The sequence below is a fragment of the Maniola hyperantus genome, chromosome 14, assembly GCF_902806685.2.
Source record: "Maniola hyperantus chromosome 14, iAphHyp1.2, whole genome shotgun sequence".
Lineage (NCBI taxonomy): Eukaryota > Metazoa > Arthropoda > Insecta > Lepidoptera > Nymphalidae > Maniola > Maniola hyperantus.
In genome coordinates, this window is record NC_048549.1 from 10,830,942 (window position 1) to 10,851,083 (window position 20,142).

Below are 20,142 nucleotides of genomic sequence, written 5' to 3' on the forward strand. Positions count from 1 at the left end.
AAAGCCTATGGCGAATGTAGTTAATTGAATTTTTGGAGTTTTATACTTCCGACCGATTTCAATTATATATTTTGAATAGGTAAGGATTTTCCCGTGTTATACTTTACTCTATGCCACTGTACGCACTGTATGCGTTTTCATAGGTTTTCCCTTGAAAGGACCCGAGGCCGCGCAAAGTATTATAACTCGGTTGAAATCGATTAGGTACTAAAAACCAGAAAAACTATGGTAACTAAGTATCGATTTTATTATTAATCCAACGACAAAGTAGAGGCAGACCGACACAACTTACTCGAAGACGTCTAAACGTAGTAATTATATACTCTTTGGTCTATTCATCCCTGTCTATCAAACTCAAGCAAGATTTTATCCACAGTTTCCCTAACTTTAAACTTTAATAAAATATAACAAACCTGACATTGGCTAATTGTGGCCCTACCGCGGTTGTTTGACAGCTACAATGTCACGATCGCAATCATCTCTGATTGGTTAATGCTCGCTCACTATTGGCCACAATGCATTGTTGCTCATTGTTGCAACAAGAATCGCACAAATTCAGCCAATCAGAACAATTGAGATTGTAATAATGATTTATGCAGGTTTTAGACAATCGCCCCGCTGTGTCACGATCGCAATCATCTCTGATTGGTTAATGCTCGCTCACTATTGGCCACAATGCATTGTTGCAACAAGAATCGCACAAATTCAGCCAATCAGAACAATTGAGATGGTAATAATGATTGATGCAGGTTTTAGACAATCGCCCTACTGGTGGATTTGTCATTTGAGTCCGTTTTTCGCAATTTCGGTGTTTTTCTATTTTTGTATTTGCCGAAAGTGTGAAATGTTAATCTATTCTAATGGAAATTGACTTTGTGGCTTTATTGATTTATTGTAGATACAAATTTTGTATTATCTGATAAAATAAAACGCATTCTAAATAGTTCTAAATCTAAAGTCATGGAATTGAATTCATAACCTGTAGAAAAAAGTACCCTCTTTCAGACGGCTAAAAAATTATAAAACGATGCAAAAGTTACAAGAAAGTGTATTTTCTATTGTTAAAACTACCAGTTTATCGCCTGCTGTGTTTAGTTTTCTGCAACCAACTGAAGATTTTACAGGTACTTACTTATTTGTCGGCCGTTTACCGCACATTTGGTGCTACTAAATCAGCAAAACATTGAAAACTTTGGTTCATTTTCAGACAAGACCTTGCCCTTGGGGGGAATCCTCCGTGACACGAAGTATGGATGGCTCGCACTTGGTCCGAAGTTCTGCGTCGTAGATTTAAGAAGCGGCTTAAAAGTAGCTGCAAGAACCTTTGGTAATGGCGTGACGTAAGTTATACTATACTATATATAAAAAATCTCATCCTCAGTATTGCATACTGCACACTTTCGATTAATTTCGCTTAAAAAACATACAGGTGGTGCATAATTAAAAAAGCATAAATAAAATATGCTACACCAAAAATATTTATCAACTGTCTAAAGCTATAAGCAATTGATTACATGTTAAAAACCACAAAACTTTTCATCTAATAATCTTGAGGACCCGGTGTTTCCATATGTAAATTGAGAATTACCGTGTTGAAGGGTTAAAATTACGGTGTTTCTAGATTAAATTACGGTGGATTAGCTAAAAGAATACCGTGTAAATTACCGTGTCATTTTTAAAAGAAAAAAGTCACGAATTTGCTTTTTAATCAATTTTAACAAAATATTAATATGAATAAATCCGTTTATGAAAAAGATATTGCTATGCTAGGAGAGTCGGATTCAGAATAATATTAATAATCATATAATATTAATATTAATATCTCATTAATTTTACATTTCACTCCTTCCTAATTGCTTGAACAAGGACGAAAGTAGATTGCTGAGATTTGATGCTTAAACCGAGAGCAAGAGAAATGTTTTTATTACGAAATATGCTAAGGTGACTGAGATTCGTACTCGTATTACGCAGTATATTATGAATTTTTAACGTGATTTTTGTATTACGGTGACACGGTCAAGGTAATGGCTATATTACCTTGACCGTAGATTAGGACTGAATTACGGTGCATCTACGGTAATTACCGTGTACATGGAAACACTGTGAGGACCAAAGAGATAAAAAATAATATTTTTTTAAATAAGTAAGTAGGTATATGTTGATATATACATATCAGTTACTGGTCACAAGTAACAAGCACTAAGTGCTTACTGGATTCACATGCAGTGTAACAGGGAAGTTTTTTTTAATAAATCTACACTACCTGTAGTTTCTGAGAGCCATTTCTATATTTCTGTAAATATCTAAATCCGGAGGTGGGCGTTAATAGCTGTAACACAGTTTTCGTTTATCGTTTCCCTAGTGTATAAGTTCCTACGTAAATTTGAAGAATACATAAATTATTAAAATTATATATAGACCCATATACTAACTTCTCTCTGTATTTAGAGTACAGACAAAGGCTGTTAAAAATTGTTACAGCAATTACATTCGTTTTACATTTTTTATTTACAGCAACTGCTTAAATGTCACGAGTGTGGTTGAACTACCCACTCCTCTAACGGATAACTCTCAACAGCTGATCATCAGTCTAGAACTTGATGGCAGGGAAGGACTTATATGTGTGTTCCACATTAACGGATCACAGCTACTCCGTTGCATAAAGACAGATATTGTTATCACAGAGCTGGCAGTCTGTGACGATGTGCCTAGTGGGCCACTTATGTGTTTTGATGGACTGGTCATGGCAGGGACTTGTCGTGGGGAGATACTTGTGTTTGATCTCAACAGAACTAGCTTGATACAAGGTAAGTAACTAGATTATTACATTACTAGTATAGTCCGCGACAGGTCTAGATGGCAATAGGGGTATGAGGCGGGGGTACGCCACTCACACCCGCATGTCACGCGTGCTCGCCCGCACTGGGCTAGCATGGAGGGTGTACGGGGTGTTCCCTCCCCGATTGCCATCTCCACCTGTCACATACTATACATGCCTGGGATTTCGTTGTGCGAATTTATGTTTTAAAATAAGAACTATTTTTATCCCGGGATAAAAAGTAGCCTATGTATTACTTCAAATATATATCCATCCAAAAAATCACTTCAATCTTTTGCAATGTGATTAAAGGACAAAGGTTTGAACAATGAACAGTTTGTTTTCCTGGGATAAAAAGTGACCTTTGTCATTCTCTGTCTTTAATTATGTATATCCATGCAAAAACCCATGTTAGTTACATTTATAATACTAGTATGGATTTTGATTTTCAGCTTCGAAAGACATATCGCAAGGTTGTGAAGATCTAGTCAGAAATGAAGAGAACCCATCTAATATAATATACCTACCCCTCAAAGCATTGCACAAAATTGAGCGCCACAGGAAGTTAGCCATTGAAAAGGATGACCACATAGGGTTACTCTTGAACGAAGACTCATATACAGAAAGGGACTATATTTTGCGCGATCCTGATGGCACAGTCCAAATGCAGGCCTTACAACATGAAGTAAATGTAACAGTACTCCAATATATTCCTCAGTTGGGAAGTCTGGCTGTGGGGTTCAACTTTGGAGCATTCCAAATCTGGAATATGTTGAATTTGGAATTGGAATTTACATCAGAATTCAGAATTGATGGTGCGCCAGTTACACATTTTGGGTTCCAGGTAAAAATTCCAGAATTAGTATCTTTATTTAGTGATCTGGTTTATACAAATCTGGTATTTGACAACTAGTCAAATCAGTAAATTTTTATTGAACATCAAAATGTGCGCTTAGCATTTGATGTGCTTTTTTAGTTTAATCGATAGTTTAAAATGTATCACACATAAAACTAACAAAGGACATGGATTTTATGTACTTTGGAAGACCCTCTATTTAATAAATAATCTTCTTCTTTTCTATCTATGGCTCTTTGTACTGGGGTTTTGTGGTCCGCAATTAATAAATAATAATCACTGAGAAAGAATTTATTTTTGACATAGTCAAATACAGTATTAAGGAAATCATGCACATATTATATTGCTGCCAAAGGTTGCCACAAAATTGTCCAAAAACAACAAAGTCAGGGTTTTTTGAAACTTTTTAAATTCCTTGTTTTTGATTGTTGTAGGAGCCCTGTGATGACCCCAGAGCTTTTTGTTATCTGTGGGTAGTATTCTCTGAGTCAGACCGGTTTGTAAGGAATGAGGGAAACCCCTTGGCTGTGATGCATTCCTTGACTTATCAGGGGAAGAGAATGTTGACGGAGACTAAATCTTTATACCAGGTGAGAAAATAGAGTGTTTTCGGGTTCCATACCACAAAAGGAAAAAAGGAGCCTATACCAAGTAGGGTATCATATGAAAGGGCTTTACCTGTACATTGTAAAACAGATTTTTATTTATTTTTATGCATAATGGTTTTTGAAATGTTGAAAAAATATACCAGAGTATGGAACCCTCGGTACGCGAGTCTGACTCGCACTTGGCTGGTTTTATTTGGGGGCACGGCAGTTACATTACTTAAATAATGTGTCTCTTTTAAGAATTTTCTGATGGCTACAATCCGTTTCCAAGTGGAGTTGTGTGCAATAGAAGACGTATCGCAATTTATCGGCGGCCGCTGCCTCTCCTGTCACTCTTACTCTATCAGTTCTACTTTAGGAGAGGAAGGAGAAGACAGTAAGTGTTTTGGGTAACCATTTAAACTCAGCTTTATTTACTTGAAATTCGTTTAATGAACTCAAAAGCAGAAAAGACTGAAATGGCGTACCGCTTTAAGTCAAACGTAAGCGGGGAGCGGGTGCGGGCAGCGGGGCGGGGGGGAAGATGCGTACACGCAATTATTCGGGTTATTCGATCATTAGGCGCTATATCCTCTGACGAGAGAATCGCGGCGATATTCTCGCTGTATGACAAAATTCGATACAAACTATGGGCTAATCTTCACAGGGCGATACTATCGCGGTGATATCATTGAGTCTCGCGACGATACCGTTGAGTCTCGCGGCGATACCGCCACGTTACGCTACAGTTAAGAGGCGAAACGAGGCGTTGCGGTCACGTCACGCGGCGATCCGTTGCGGTCTCGTGGCGTTTCGTTGCGAGTCGCGACGACATGCTGGCGGAATTATCGTTGTACCGTGGAGATCATCCGACGATAGTAGGACGAACTTTTTGCGATTCTCTCGTCTTTGGAGATGACGCCTCATATTATTTGACAAGGTGCAGTTTTCTGTATCACTGATCTATCTCAATATGTTAATAAGGTGTGTAATTTTCCAGCAATGTTGAACCTCTGCCAGCTGGTGTGGGAGTGTTGGGGTGCGACGTCGGCTTGTACACAGTATGGCATGCTGTTATTTGATTTAGACCAATGGTACAAGGATCAAATGCCTGGTAAATTATTATTACAGTTATATTTTTATTCTGTTTGTCGTGGAGACCCTGGGGTCATGGAGTCTTAGTGTAAAAAAAAACTATGAGACATTTCACTGTGATTACTAGCCTCATCTGGTGATAGAAGGGCTGGCTTATTTTTTGTGCAACAGATCAGCCTGGCTGTGCAGCGCGGAAATGCCGCCAGTATTCTTTGTATAGTAATTAGATAATAGGCTCGCTTTAAGTTTTATTGTAATATTTTCATTAAAAAAAAAAGGTTATCCTTTGAAATATCTTCTTCTTCACTATAATATATAAAAATGAATCGCTGAATATGTTGCTGAATCGCAAATCTCGAGAACAGCTGAACCGATTTCGCTAATTCTTTTTTTTATAATATTCCTTGAAGTACGAGGATGGTTCTTACGGAGAGAAAAATTTAAAAAATTGCCTGAAAAAGAATCGCTGTTAGGCGGTACGAGGTTCGCCGGGTCAGCTAGTTAATAATATCAATGATGTTATTTCAGCAACATACGAACTGGAAAGTAACGCATTTATGAGCGTGGCTAGATGCCCCGAGATCAGTCGCGGCGGCTGTCTGACGCTCGACTTGCGGCTGGACCCTGCTTCAGTGTCGCCATACTCCCACGCGACCAGATTGGAGGAGCACTTCTACCCTAACTCACTACAGTACAGTAAGTTGCCTAGACACTGTATAAGGCCAGGTTACATTACTGGATTTACAGTTTTTGTAGGGTTCCGTACTTCAAAAGGAAAATAGGAACCGTTATAGGATCACTTTGTTGTCTGTCTGTCAAGAAACCTACAGGGTACTTCCCGTTGACCTAGAATCATGAAATTTGGCAGGTAGGTAGGTCTTATAGCAGACATTAGGGGAAAAATCTGAAAACCGTGAATTTGTGGTTACATCACACAAAAACAATTAAATTGTAGTCATAAACTAAAAATTAGTATTTTAAATTTCCGAAGTAAGATAACTATATCAAGTGGGGTATCATATGAAAGTTCTTCACTTGTGCATTCTATAATAGATTTTTATTTATTTTTATGCATCATAGTTTTAAAATTATCGTGCAAAATGTCGAAAAAATACGACTGTAGTACGGAACCCTACACCAACGCGATAGCAGTAACAATGCGACAGTTCATTGCTACTGCTGTCTCTCTTCTTCTTCTTATTTTTCTTTGTGGCTGTTGCTGTGTGTGTGCTCTAGCCGCTGTTTTGACAGCAATGATCGCGAGATTTACGCCTGTCGCAAGCCTATCGCGAGATACGTAATCACCCCGCCGAACTCTGATCCAAATCCAAGCTATTCAGTGTACTTCTTTTACATATCTACTATACACGTGCTATTGTCGAGGTTTTTCGGGGGCTGATTACGAAAATGACGACAATTTTCCACTCCAAAATGTGGTTTTTTAGAGAAATCGATCCGATTGTCGTTTCTACGGTTTTTTTATTATTTTTCTGTACATATTACGTCTGCCTCAACACATCGGCTTTGACTTACGAACGTAATTAATAAACTATCTATCCACGATTTGCCCTACTAAGGATAGAGATTTGTGGTAGCTTGTATGGAGTTTATGCCAAATTAGTCAAATCATGGATGGATAGCTTATTAATTTCGGCCGTTAGAGAAATCGTTACGATTGTCGTTTCCACGGTTTTTTAATTATTTTTTTCTGTACAGATTACGTCTGCCTCAACACATCGGAGACGTCGACTATCCACACGGTGGGCGTGCAGCGTCAGATATTGCGCTCTATGTGTGCAGCGGGGCCCAGCTGTTTGTTAAATCCTGCGCGGTTGCACGCCATGTGTCGCGCCGCCGGCCTCGCGCCTCTCTACTGTAATGTGCACGCGACCTACGCACCTACTCCGGTTAGTTGAACTTAATCAGTACGCCTGCAAAAGCAGATGCTGGCTTTTAGCAGGAATAAATTTTTTGCGCTCGCATAAATATGTTTTATTGGTTAAATTATAATTATGTTATCTTTTCTGTAAAATACAACAAAATATTGCACTCCCTAGTCCCTACACTTGCATAAACAATCTATATACAGGGTGTAACCAGAACGCTAGCAAAAACGAAGACAGGCGATAGTACTGACGATTGACGACGACAAACTATAGGAATTTACCTAATATATAATTTATTTAATATATAATTTATTAAAATACCACAAAAAAAAACGCGAAAAAAATGCGAAATTTTGTAAAAGTTCACGATATATTGCAAATAAATCATCTGACTGACGCTAGAGGTCAACGAACATTGTGTAGGCCATTCAGAGTCAATGACACGTCGTTGATGGGGCAAATAAAATAATACATTGGGGCCGATTCTATTGTACACAATCTCTAAACTAAACTAAATTAACAGGTCTAAATCTAGTGCCATCCTTTTCCGCAAGCAACATTATGACAGGGATAGCAATAGATTTAGGCGTGACATTTTAGTTTAGTTTAGAGATTGTGTACAATGGCATTGGGGCCGATTCTCTAGTACACAATCTCTAAACTAAACTAAATTAACAGGTCTAAATCTAGTGCTTTCCTTTTCCGCAAGCAACATTATGAAAGGGATAGCAATAGATTTAGACGTGATATTTTAGTTTAGTTTAGAGATTGTGTACAAAGGAATTAGCCACATTAGCCACATTATTATACTAAATTTCATTAAAAATCTGCACTCGCTATGCTCGCGTTAGTAAATTAGCTGTTCGTAATAGAAATAAACTTGATTTTCCAACAGGAAGAACAACGTCACTTCCTTCTGTCAGTGGCATTAGAAGCTCGACTGTCCCGGTTTCTGAAACGCTGCGCTCACGACTGGGCCACAGGGACACACAGTGGGGTTGGATGTACACTCACATTTTTGGTAAATATCTACAAAATATAACTCAACTAGCTGATTTCCGCGACTTCTGCTTGGATTTAGGATTTTAAAAATCCTGTGTGATGGTCAAAATTTTCATTTTTGTAAGATGATATAGTGGTGATAATTAATACGTACTTTAAACTAAAGCTACGAGGGTTACAAACTCAGCCGGGTATTCTTTTTATTATCACCACTTTACATGATCACCTAAACTTATTAGAACTATCACAAAGCCGTTAAGCAACTCATTCCCAAGCTTTCTTATCATTAAAATAATCCTTTACATTTTAATAGGATTTTTCAATACGTTTACGTTTTATGAAAACTTTGAACTTGTTGAGAGACATCTTCAATATGTATCTTCTGGAAGCTTATTATAAATAATATTATATCTCCAAGTCTTTAACTATACCCATGCAAAAAATCACGTCGATCTGTTGCCCCGTTGCGACGTGATTGAAGGACAAACCAACAAACAAAATAAGTATGGGTAGTGATAACTCAAGTAGATGATGAACGCAACTTCGTCCATTCGGAATTAGATTTTTTAAATCCTGTGGGAACTCTGATTTTCCTAGGCCAAAAATAGCCGTCCTTTCTCGGGATGATCTCGGTACTGAATTTCGTCATGATTTCGACCGTTAAAAGCTAGCAGACAGGCAAACATACTTTCGCATTTATAATATTAGTATGTATGAGTATTACACATAAACATACAAGCACATTCAATTCTTTTGTATTTATGTTATTTTGACGACCTCCCTGGCGCAGTGGTGAGCGCTGTGGTCTTATTAGTGGGAGGTCCCGGGTTCGATTCCTGGCAGGGGTTTGGAATTTTATAATTTCTTATTTCTAAATTTCTGGTCTGGTCTGGTGGGAGGCTTCGGCCGTGGCTAGTTACCACCCTACCGGCAAAGCCGTGCCGCCAAGCGATTTAGCGTTCCGGTACGATGCCGTGTAGAAACCAAAGGGGTACCCATGGGTTTACTAAAAACTGCCATACCCCTTCCAGGTTAGCCCGCTATCATCTTAGACTGCATCATCACTTACCACCAGGTGAGATCGCAGTCAAGGGCTAACTTGTATGTGAATAAAAAAAAAAAAAATGTTCAGGTGGACTGGTGTTGGAAACGAGCAATCGAGCTGAAGGAAAACGCAAAGGAACTGACTGCGCCGCTGTTTACCTCCTCCACTCTGCCAGACAGGTGAAAATCTTTACATATAAAAATATTAGCTGATGCCCGCGACTTCGTGCGCGTGGAATTTCGTTTTTCAAAATCCCGCGGGAACTCTTTGATTTTCCGGGATAAAAAGTAGCCTATCCTTCCCCAGGATCCAAGCTATCTCAGTACCAAATTTCGTCAAAATCGGTTGAACGGTTGAGCCGTGAAGCTAGCAGACAGACACTTTTCGCATTTATAATATTAGTATAGTATGGATATGGATAAACTGACTGACTGTCATATCATCATAAATTTTCAACTGATTTGTCTGAAAATCTTGCATGGAGGTAATAATGATGATGGCGATGATGACTCCGACTCCGTTGTCCGTCCGTCTGTCTATCAGCGGGCTGTATTTCGTGAACCGTAATAGGTAGAGAGTTGAAATTTTCACGAAATGTGTATTTTCTATTACGGCTATAACAATAATAAATAAAAAAATGACCACTATGTAAATTAAAAAAGACTTGAAAGTGTTATTTCTTGTACGATGGTACAGAACCCTTTGTATGCCAGTCCGACTCGCACTTGACCGATTTCTCTAAAATCGTCTTTATGGTTCCTTTTATAGTTCTAGTTTAAGAAACTTTTTTCTGCTCGAACTGTAACTCAGATCTTTTTTGGACGGATTATATTATCCACCTAGTAGGGGGTCTGCCAATGCTGCGGCTTCCGGTGCGAGGTCGCCATTCTACCACAGAAAACCGATGGACTTTGGTGTCGCAAGGTGCTAGAATTAGAGGGTCAGTCGGGTAGAAATAGAGCTTATAAGCCCCTCTATGCTTGTACGATATGTGCGTGTAGTCGAGTACACGCAACAAAAATCAGTACGTGGATTAGCTAACTCAATGTCTAACACTGAATATTTTTAATCCATTGAAAGTTTTCTATGAAAAAATATTTTAATATCACTCAGTTAAGTAGCAATGTAAAACCAACAAATGTCGAATGAGCTCAGTGCCTATTTATGTAGCGAATCTCCCCGCTGAAACTGTTTTACGAGTCTATTAGCTAACTCAATGTCTAACACTGAATAATTTTAATCTATTGAAAGTTTTCTATGAAAAAATATTTTAATATCACTCAGTTAAGCAGCAATGTAGAACCAACCAATGTTGAATGAGCTCAGTGCCTATTTATGTAGCGAATCTCCCCGTTGAAACTGTTTTACGACGATACATTTATTTAATGAATTCAACAGGAATGTGGTCCGTTGCTTGGAACACTGCGTGCAACAACTGACGGCCCTCACGGGGCTTCTGGACGCTGTGCTCACCAAGTGCTGCAACCTGGTTGTACCTGACGGTAAGACGTTTTTATAGTAAAACTAGCTTATGCTCGCGACTTCGTCCGCGTGGACTATACAAATTTCAAACCCCTATTTCACCCCCTTAGGGGTTGAGTTTTCAAAAATCCTTTCTTAGCGGATGCCTACGTCATAATAGCTATTTGCATGCCAAATTTCAACCCGATCCGTCCAGTAGTTTGAGCTGTGCGATGATAGATCAGTCAGTTAGTCAGTCAGTCACCTTTGCCTTTTTATATATTTAGATAATTAATTTGTATTGAACTGGAGAGCCGCAACTTTACATCGAAAGAGCCGCATGTGGCTCGCGAGCCGCAGGTTGCCGACCACTGGTCTAGACGGATAGGCCGTAAAAAGGTCGCAAACAGACAAATAGACACGCTTTGGCATTTTTATAATATTAGTATGGCTTATGTTGCAGCGCTAAGTGAAATGGAAGAAAAGTATAAGGGCATAGGCACAGTGTCGCTATACTTTCAAGTGGTGCAATGGTTTGTGCGCGTGGGCCTGCTGCCCGAGCGGTTGCACTCCTACGAAGCCTTGCCCTACCCTGCGGCTCAGCTGTACGCCACTTACAAGAAACGGTGAGGAAAAATATTGCGCTCGCTTCGCTTGTATTTCTTATATTTTAACGATAGTATAAGATAGTACTTGTGAAGTACAAAAAATCATTATGCCTGTTTGTTCTAGCCGTTTAAAACTCCATAGACTGCAAGATCAATCGGATGAGGAATCGGAGAACAAATCCTGTCCACTTCTTTACATCGACCAATTGATAGAACACGAGTTTGGCGGCGAAAGAGTTCATACGTAAGTATACCTATCTACTGTGCGACAAGGCTCTTTTGGCACTCGAGTTCGATTCTAGTTTGACTCGAGTTCGATTCGAGTTTCCTCGAGTTCGATTCGAGTTCGACTCGATTTCTATTTAAGTTCGACTCGATTTCGATTCGAGTTCGGCACTAATTCGACTCGAGTTCGATTCGAGTTCGACTCGAGTTCGATTCGAGTTCGACTCGAGTTCGATTCGAGTTCGACTCGAGTTCGATTCGAGTACGACTTGAGTTCGATTCTAGTTATTATTACAAATTAAAGTGTCATTTCTTGTACGATGGTATGCCACTATTTGTGTGTGAGTCTGACTCGAAGTAGACCAGTTTTTCCTTGTTACAGAATGTGGATAAAAGGTGGAAGTGAATGCGGTGGTCTGTACCCGCCACCATCGCTATATGCTCTACTCCGACTCTACTTGCTGCCGGATATTGCTCTGGAGCATAAACATTCACTCCTGCTCTATCTCTTGCTAGACTATTCCATGCTTTACGATGAAATGCGGTACGTACAAATTACAAAGTGTGGATAAAAGGTGGAAGTGAATGCGGTGGTCTGTACCCGCCACCATCGCTATATGCTCTACTCCGACTCTACTTGCTGCCGGATATTGCTCTGGAGCATAAACATTCACTCCTGCTCTACCTCTTGCTAGACTATTCCATGCTTTACGATGAAATGCGGTACGTACAAATTACAAAGTGTGGATAAAAGGTGGAAGTGAATGCGGTGGTCTGTACCCGGAACCATCGCTATATGCTCTACTCTGACTCTACTTGCTGCCGGATATTGCTCTGGAGCATAAACATTCACTCCTGCTCTATCTCTTGCTGGACTATTCCATGCTTTACGATGAAATGCGGTACATACAAATTACAATAATAGTGTGGATGAAAGGTGGAAGTGGTACAATAATAGTTTATGTTGTGCGCAAAGTAGAAAGTTATAGTCAAGGCGATAAGAATAATGATTTATCCACGACTTTTATATATTTACGTGCCAATTTAAATATATTATGGGTTTTTTGTAGATACGAGGCAGTAATTCGTCGTCTGATGCAGTTCCCAACCATGTTTGGTCTGAGCAATACGGCTATCAAAGCGACACAGGCGTTTTGGCATCTCGACCACAGGGACTTTGACGTGAGAACCAATTCTTGTATATAGACCGTTCACTTTATTTGTCGCCTGACGTTATGTTGGCACCATTGCAAATCACACAATAATAAACCTTATGTTCTGAGGAATAAAGGAAACAAAGCAATGGTGCCAACATGATAGCAGAGGACAAATCCTTGTATATATTATTTCTTAAAATAAGGATCCCTCAATTTTATACAAACTACGAGAACTTCAATATAGGGAACACGATTTTCCATGCAAACTTTTTCTTGATGAGGTGAAGCATAAGAATTTTTGTCTGATTTGAAATATCCATACATATCACATTCAAGTTTAAACCATTGACTTTCTATACCAGTAAGAACTCAATGACGTTCAGAAATTGTTTGACACAAACAAAATGGCTCACGCATGTGTCATTTTTTTTACTATTGCATACAATTGAAATTGTATCTTATTGTAACGTAATAACGTCTAAATTTGTTTGTTATTGCCATCTATCGCAACCTTTCGCGTCGTTTGGACGTTTCTTCTTTCTTGGTGAATTTTTCTTAGCGATTGATAGTCTTGCTTGCATAGGTAGTCAATAGTTTAAATTCTTCTCAAAAATGAGCCTGCTATCTGTAGCAGTTTCTGAACTGTAACTCCATTTTTCAGTTTGCCCTAGACCAACTGCAATGTCTAACCGGCAACACACTATCAGACTGGCAACACCACGTAGTATTGTCCTCCCTACTCGCACAAAAAAAGACTCAAGCGGCGTTACAATATTTACATGTTAAAAAACCTCCGCCCATACAAAATATGAAGGATGGGGAAGATAATGTGAACGAGCATTATAAACTGGAGGATTGGCAATCTTGCTGCAATTTATATTTGGCTAGAGGGTTGGTGTTTGAGGCCTTAGATGTTATAAGGATGTGCGTGCGGAACGCTGATTCGGTTGACGATAAGGCACATTTGCTGAATTTCTTTTACAAGGGTAAGTTTTTATAATATTGGTATTAAGTGCATTAAAAAGTTGGAACCAAGTTTGGCAATTTATTAAACTAGTGAAGGTTAAAAGTTGAGTTTAGCCCTTTTGACAAAAGAAGCATGTATTTTATTTGTAACAGCATTGCCTTTTATGCTTTAAGGAACTAAAAGAAGTATGTAATTTTTTTGTAAGCGCATTGCCTGGGATGCTTTGAGAAACTAATATTTATGTTGATTTTTACTCTTATCTAGTCAAATAATTTACTGTTCTTGAACATTCAGATTTTTTTAGTGGCAAGTCCCTGCCTTTTCAATCGTATATGGGTAGGCTGGTTATAAAAAATTGTTGCGTTGTATCTTGCTGCAATCGAGCAAATTTTCTTTTGGAGATGGCAACTCGGCGGCAACACAATTGCATCTAGATATTGCTAAATAGCCCATTTATTATCGTCTTTACACATTTTAGGTTGTCGCAACACTGGCCAACTGTCAAAGGTCCTCCAAGTTACCCTATTGCCGTTTGAGGAAGAGGTCTTTGTAAATTATCTGCAGGATTGCAACGAGTCGCAGACATCTGAACTACTGGTCATGTATTATTTGCAACAGGCGAGGTATTATATTATCTTCTTTACTAATATTAGAAAGTAAAAAGATTTGTTTGTCTATAATCGGAAACTACTGAACCGATTATAATGATCCTTTTACCATTAGAAAGCTACTTTATGCAGAAGTAAAATGGGGCTTAAATTGCATTTGTACCGTGGACGAAGTCGTGGGCAGAAGCTAGTAAAATAAGAAAAATTATAAATGATTTTTTTTGCATACATTGTACTGAAATTAGATTTTATATAAAGTTCAGTCTACTGAACTGAGATTTTTTACTTTTATATAAAAAGGTTGATCTACTTGTTATTCCTGTAATTAAATTAAATTAATGATTCCCATGTGACCTTGTAATTTCTATTCTAGATACCTAGAAGCAGAACAGTACAACAGCAAAATCAAATCGAAAGGTCGTCCCAAAGATATGGCAACATCCGCGGAATCCATTCTCGACGTGTTAGACAGAGAGAGCGCTAGAGACACCTTGGTAGAAGTTCTCTGTTCCGCTCTACCCACCATCGCTACTACAGTGGCCAGGGTGGCTTTGACGAACTTTGACACACACAGTTAGTATTTCTCCATAGCCCGTGTTCGTTAATAACTGATAAATTCTTATAATATTGTAAATGTGAAAGTGTGGATGTTTGGATGTTTGTTACCACGCAAAAACGGCTGAACGGATTTGGATGAAATTTGGAATGGAGATAGACTATACCCTGGATTAACACACAGGCTGATTTTTATCCCGGAAAATCAAAGTGTTCCTGCGCGATTTTGAAAAATGTAAATCGACGCGGATGAAGTCGCGGGCATCTGCTAGTAATTCATAAATTTTGAGGACCCACTTATCATATTATTTTCTCTGTGTCAACTGTCATGTCAAAAGTACGGTTTACCCCTACCATACTTTTGACCATATGCATTACATATAAATAGAACAAATACGGCGCGTGCATTCCCAAAATGTGTGCACTATAATATAATCTAAATATATAAAAAGAAAAGGTGACTGACTGACTGATTGACTGACTCTATCAACGCACAGCTCAAACTACTGGACGGCTCGGGCTGAAATTTGGCATGCAGATAGCTATTATGACGTAGGCATCCGCTAAGAAAGGATTTTTGATAATTCAACCCCCAAGTGGGTGAAATAGGGGTTTGAAATTTGTGTAGTCCACGCGGACAAAGTTGCGGGCATAAGCTAGTCAAATACAAAAATCATTTGTCATATACGTTTCAATTTGCAGTCACTTCAATGTTCAAATTGCTTGCAAATAATGAAATTCTTATTTTTTTATAGTCACAAAACCGAAGCCGATGTCAGTCTATGTGCAAGCGACGTCTCCCAAAAATACATTCACCTACAAATCATCTTTTATACAAGTAAGTTAAGAGCTAATTTAGTTGTAAACTCATACTAAATTAACAGACATAAAATTATTGCCATCTTTATCGAGATCCATCTCGAAGAAAGGGACAGAATGACTTTTAGTAATTGTTTTTCAGGACACCATAGAGAATGCCAGCGAAACTTGGATCAACAAGCCAAGATTGAGGAAGGGAATGAAACGCGCGCTCAACATTCAAGACACTCCATTCATTTGTACTCCGAAGACGTATAAAATAAGGAGGTAGGTTAAATAGAAAATAGCACTTTTAGTAAATAAATATTTTTCATTTTCAATAAGGGGGCGATTATGTTGTATGTATGTATGTAAGTAGCTTACGTTATTAGTTTACAGCAAATTCAAGAGTGAGTAATTCTTACAGGTGTATTCGCGGCCTTATGGTCCAAACGCGCTGCGCGACGCGGCAGCTCCTTGCTCCATGCAAACTCATATAAACTATACTGCCGCGCCGTGTCCCGCAGCGCACCATAAGTGCGTTTGGACCATAAGGCTGCGTAAGTGCGTTTGGATCTTTACAATTGTTAGCCACCTCGCCGACGCCTTATAAAATCTGTTGGATTGAATGCTTGGTTTTTCACATGCTACACGAACGAACGAATTCTGAACGAATTTCGTACAGTGGCCCTACCGCGGTTGTTTGACAGCTACAATGTCACGATCGCAATCATCTCTGATTGGTTAATGCTCGCACACTATTGGCCACAATGCATTGTTGCAACAAGAATCGCACAAATTCAGCCAATCAGAACAATTGAGATTGTAATAATGATTGATATGCAGGTTTTAGACAATCGCCCTACAGATTTTTCCAAAAATATTAATCCATACGTCGATACTAATATTATGTATTTGTCTGTTACCATTTCACGGCCCATTCGCTTATCTGATTTTGACATTTGGGAAAGAGATGCTTGCATCCTAAAGACGGACAAAAACGACTTTTTATCCCGAAAAATACCAAAAAGTTCACAAATAAACTGATGATTAATTAGGATGAAATCGTAGGCATCATGTTTTTACGGCTATTTTTAAAATTCATAAATTTAAATAATCCAAACCAGTTCGAGAACTTGAAATATAAAAATTATAACTTTTCAGCCTGCTGACTTCAGAACAAAGAGGATCAGAAACGACACCACCAAAGCGAGCAAAATTAGACCTTACTGGTACTCCCCGAACGCCTAAAATGCATTGCAGCCTGAAAGTTAGTGACGCTCTTAGTCAACAAATGGCCAGCTTACTGGACATGCCAGAAGTTCAGACACCGCAGAAATATTATGACAGGAGTGGGGCTGATACCCCACAGAGTATATTAAAGGTAATTTTAAACAATAAAAAGTTTTTTTTAAAATTCAGATACAAGTTAGCCCTTGACTGCAATCTCACCTGGTGGTACGTGACGATATAGTCTAAGATGGAAGCGGGCTAACCTGGAAGGGGTACGGCAGTTTTTATTAAACCCATACCCCTTCGGTTGATAGCGATGTGGTTAAGACGTTGGCCTTCCAGTCAGCGGGGCCAGGATGCGATCTGGGGCACGCATTTGTAACTCTTCGAAATTATGTGCGTTTAAAGGCACGCTTACACAGGCAATTGAAATTCGGAAATTGCAGGTAGTTTAGTCAATTATGACGTCACGACCACATGAAGCAATTTACTGTAATAGGTATACCCAGCATTTCCTAAAAATTTCAGCAATGTTATGCATATTAATTGTTCAATATTGCTCCACTTTATTGCTCGAGATTGATCAATACGTGTCACCGAGCAACCGATAGACGTTGGGGTCTCAAGATGTTGAAATGGCGACCTCGCACTGGAAGACGCAGCGTTGGAAGACTACATCAGACAAATCGCAGGGAGCCGCTGAATTCAGGGGTGCAAGACCGTGGCATGTGGAAGTCCCTACAAGAGACCTATGTCCAACAGTGGACGTCTATCGGTTGATGATGATGATGACCTGGTTGGGGAACGCCCAAGTGGACTTGTGCCTTCCACTCGAAGTTTTACTCGAGGTGTTTAATGGTACCACTCTTCCTCGTAATGTGCCCAAAGAACTTGAGGATTCGTAATTGTACAAGCGACGAAAGCCTTTGACTTATTTTTAGTTCTTTGTGATGTGAATCGAGATGTTTGTAGGTGTACTCTTGTAAAAAGGACCAGCTGTTTTTTTTTTCTAGAATCGTCGATTGGATGATCGTGACAGGGACGTGTCTTCGCCCGCGGACTCCAGATACCTGTGTGACACGGATGAAGAGGAGTTGGAGACCGCCAGCAATCATACACACTACAGCGATTCTACTAATAAGTAAGTATAATATGCATCTAAGCGTATGCCAAGCTGCTGGAATGGCGACTTTCGCACCGGAAGATGAAGCGATGGAAGACCCCCCCCGTCGGCCCCCCTTACCCCCCCATGTGTGTGAAGTCTACCAATCTGCACATGGCCAGCGTGGTAGACTAGTCAAAACCCTTCTCACTCTGAGAATAGACCCGTGCTCTGTAGTGAGCCGGCGATGGGTTGATCTGATGATGAAGCGAATGAGAATAGTTATCTACATCTACGATCGAAATTTACCTTAACTTTACATAAAAATGTCTGTCAGTGGGGACTACCGACAGAAGTGAAAATTAAAACTATGAAAAAACAGTCGTTTTTTATTCCGTGTGCCAACGAGACGCTATTTCTAAGCCTCCACTGTCCTTCCGTCCGTCCGTCCGTCCGTCCGTCCGTCCGTCCGTCCGTCCGTCCGTCCGTCCGGCCGTCCGTCCGTCCGTCCGTCCGTCTGTCTGTCACAGGGCTGTATCTAATCGGTACTACTAATCTAAACCGTAATCGGTAGAGTTGAAATTTTCACATAATGCATATTTCTATTGCCGCTATAACAACAAATAATAAAAAAAATCAAAATGGCCGCTATGAACATTTAAAAAAAAAACGATGGTCCGGAACCTTTCGTCTACGAGTCCGACTCGCACTTGACCGATTTGATTACATCTATCAGCACTCCGAACAGCCTAAACTAAAAGCCATTTGTTTTGAAGACACCTCCGCTTCACAATCCCAACGGCGTCGGAAGGAGAGTCCACGCCCTCCCCTATAGCCATACCAGTGAAACGAGAACCGAGGGAGACGGAAGATGAAAGTGAGCGAGGCGGACGTAGTGACAGCTATAAGAGTACCATGGTGAGGATATACTATTACTACTCATAAGTACGTACCCGGCTGGAAATATTGTACATCGATATTTAGAAAGGGATAGCGGTTTCGTAGAGCGTTGTCTCTGTCGTTGAGACCGACAAAATGTCACATAGGTATGAGTGACAGAGACAACGCTCTACAAAACCGAAATACCTTTGTAAAGGTCGATGTACTGCCGGCTACTGTATAGAAATCCATAAAGCAAAACTAGAACAAGCAAATATACTAAACTCTATCCTCGGAAAGAAGTTATTATAGCGCTCTCTCTGTTACATAATCCCATACAAATGAAAAGAGACAAAAATCTCGGTAGGCGCTAAACATTTTGACACACCAACCAATCACAAACATGTTTTCAAAAAAACATTCGCAATTCAATTAGAAAATAGTTTCGTTTCTGATTGGTTGGTGTATCAAAATGGATAGCGCCCAAACGATTTTTGCCTCTTATTTGTATGGGTTTACGTAACAGAGAGAGCGCTATACTAACCTCTTTCCGCGAATGGAGTATATAGCATTATATTTTGGCCCAAAAAATCTTCATTTATATCGACTCGATATATTTTAGAGCGGCGTACATCCTATGGAGTCGCCGCCGAAAAAATTCGCCGCTGAAGAAGTTAGACCTAAAAAATCGTATAAGGACACAGTTCGGGCCAGGTAAGTCTATACAAACTTTATTATTTTCTTTGTCATATTTGACTAACTATACTTCCTTCCAATCTAGAAGCTTAGAGATGTCTTCCAAAGCTGCGGTAAGGAGATTACGTCTCCCTGTCGAACTCCCCGCTGCAATTGGATTGGTCTCGTAGTCTGGCCCTGTATATGGACTGACTTGCTGGCGTTTTCATATAAAGCACTTTATATTGGACTAGCTTATGCTCGCGACTTCGTCCGCGTGGACTACAAAATTTCAAACCCCCATTTAACCACCTTAGGAGTTGAATTTTCAAAAATCCTTTCTTAGCGGATGCCTAAGTCATAATAGCTATCTGCATGCCAAATTACAGCCCGATCCGTCCAGTAGTTTGAGCTGTGCGTTGATAGATCAGTCAGTCAGTCAGTCACCTTCTCCTTTTATATATATAGGATATACCGGTAATCGATCCGGCATCTCTGCAAAGACCTCTATACAGCCCAAGTTTCCACCGAATTGAAGGCTTTCTCATAGTCCACAAACGCCAAGCAGTGGCCGACATCAGACGA

General features: G+C 39.6%; 1 protein-coding gene across 6 annotated transcripts in view; it reads left to right on the forward strand.

Moving 5' to 3' along the window:
* The first annotated feature begins 780 nt into the window (after positions 1-780).
* LOC117988545 (protein ELYS-like) overlaps positions 781-20,142 on the forward strand; it is a 39,377-nt gene continuing 20,015 nt past the window's right edge. For all 6 annotated transcript variants that reach the window (XM_069503049.1, XM_069503048.1, XM_069503053.1 and 3 more), the window contains exons 1-25: positions 781-1,124; positions 1,208-1,340; positions 2,515-2,807; positions 3,271-3,662; positions 4,109-4,264; positions 4,523-4,658; positions 5,262-5,375; positions 5,885-6,052; positions 7,073-7,263; positions 8,138-8,263; positions 9,377-9,468; positions 10,688-10,791; positions 11,214-11,376; positions 11,483-11,602; positions 11,966-12,127; positions 12,654-12,765; positions 13,402-13,726; positions 14,186-14,330; positions 14,689-14,888; positions 15,626-15,708; positions 15,832-15,956; positions 16,833-17,052; positions 17,915-18,042; positions 18,780-18,921; positions 19,505-19,596. In XM_069503049.1, coding sequence (XP_069359150.1) covers positions 1,028-1,124; positions 1,208-1,340; positions 2,515-2,807; positions 3,271-3,662; positions 4,109-4,264; positions 4,523-4,658; positions 5,262-5,375; positions 5,885-6,052; positions 7,073-7,263; positions 8,138-8,263; positions 9,377-9,468; positions 10,688-10,791; positions 11,214-11,376; positions 11,483-11,602; positions 11,966-12,127; positions 12,654-12,765; positions 13,402-13,726; positions 14,186-14,330; positions 14,689-14,888; positions 15,626-15,708; positions 15,832-15,956; positions 16,833-17,052; positions 17,915-18,042; positions 18,780-18,921; positions 19,505-19,596 — 4,019 coding nt within the window. In that variant the 5' untranslated portion in view covers positions 781-1,027. The remainder of the gene's footprint in view (positions 1,125-1,207; positions 1,341-2,514; positions 2,808-3,270; positions 3,663-4,108; positions 4,265-4,522; positions 4,659-5,261; positions 5,376-5,884; positions 6,053-7,072; positions 7,264-8,137; positions 8,264-9,376; positions 9,469-10,687; positions 10,792-11,213; positions 11,377-11,482; positions 11,603-11,965; positions 12,128-12,653; positions 12,766-13,401; positions 13,727-14,185; positions 14,331-14,688; positions 14,889-15,625; positions 15,709-15,831; positions 15,957-16,832; positions 17,053-17,914; positions 18,043-18,779; positions 18,922-19,504; positions 19,597-20,142) is intronic.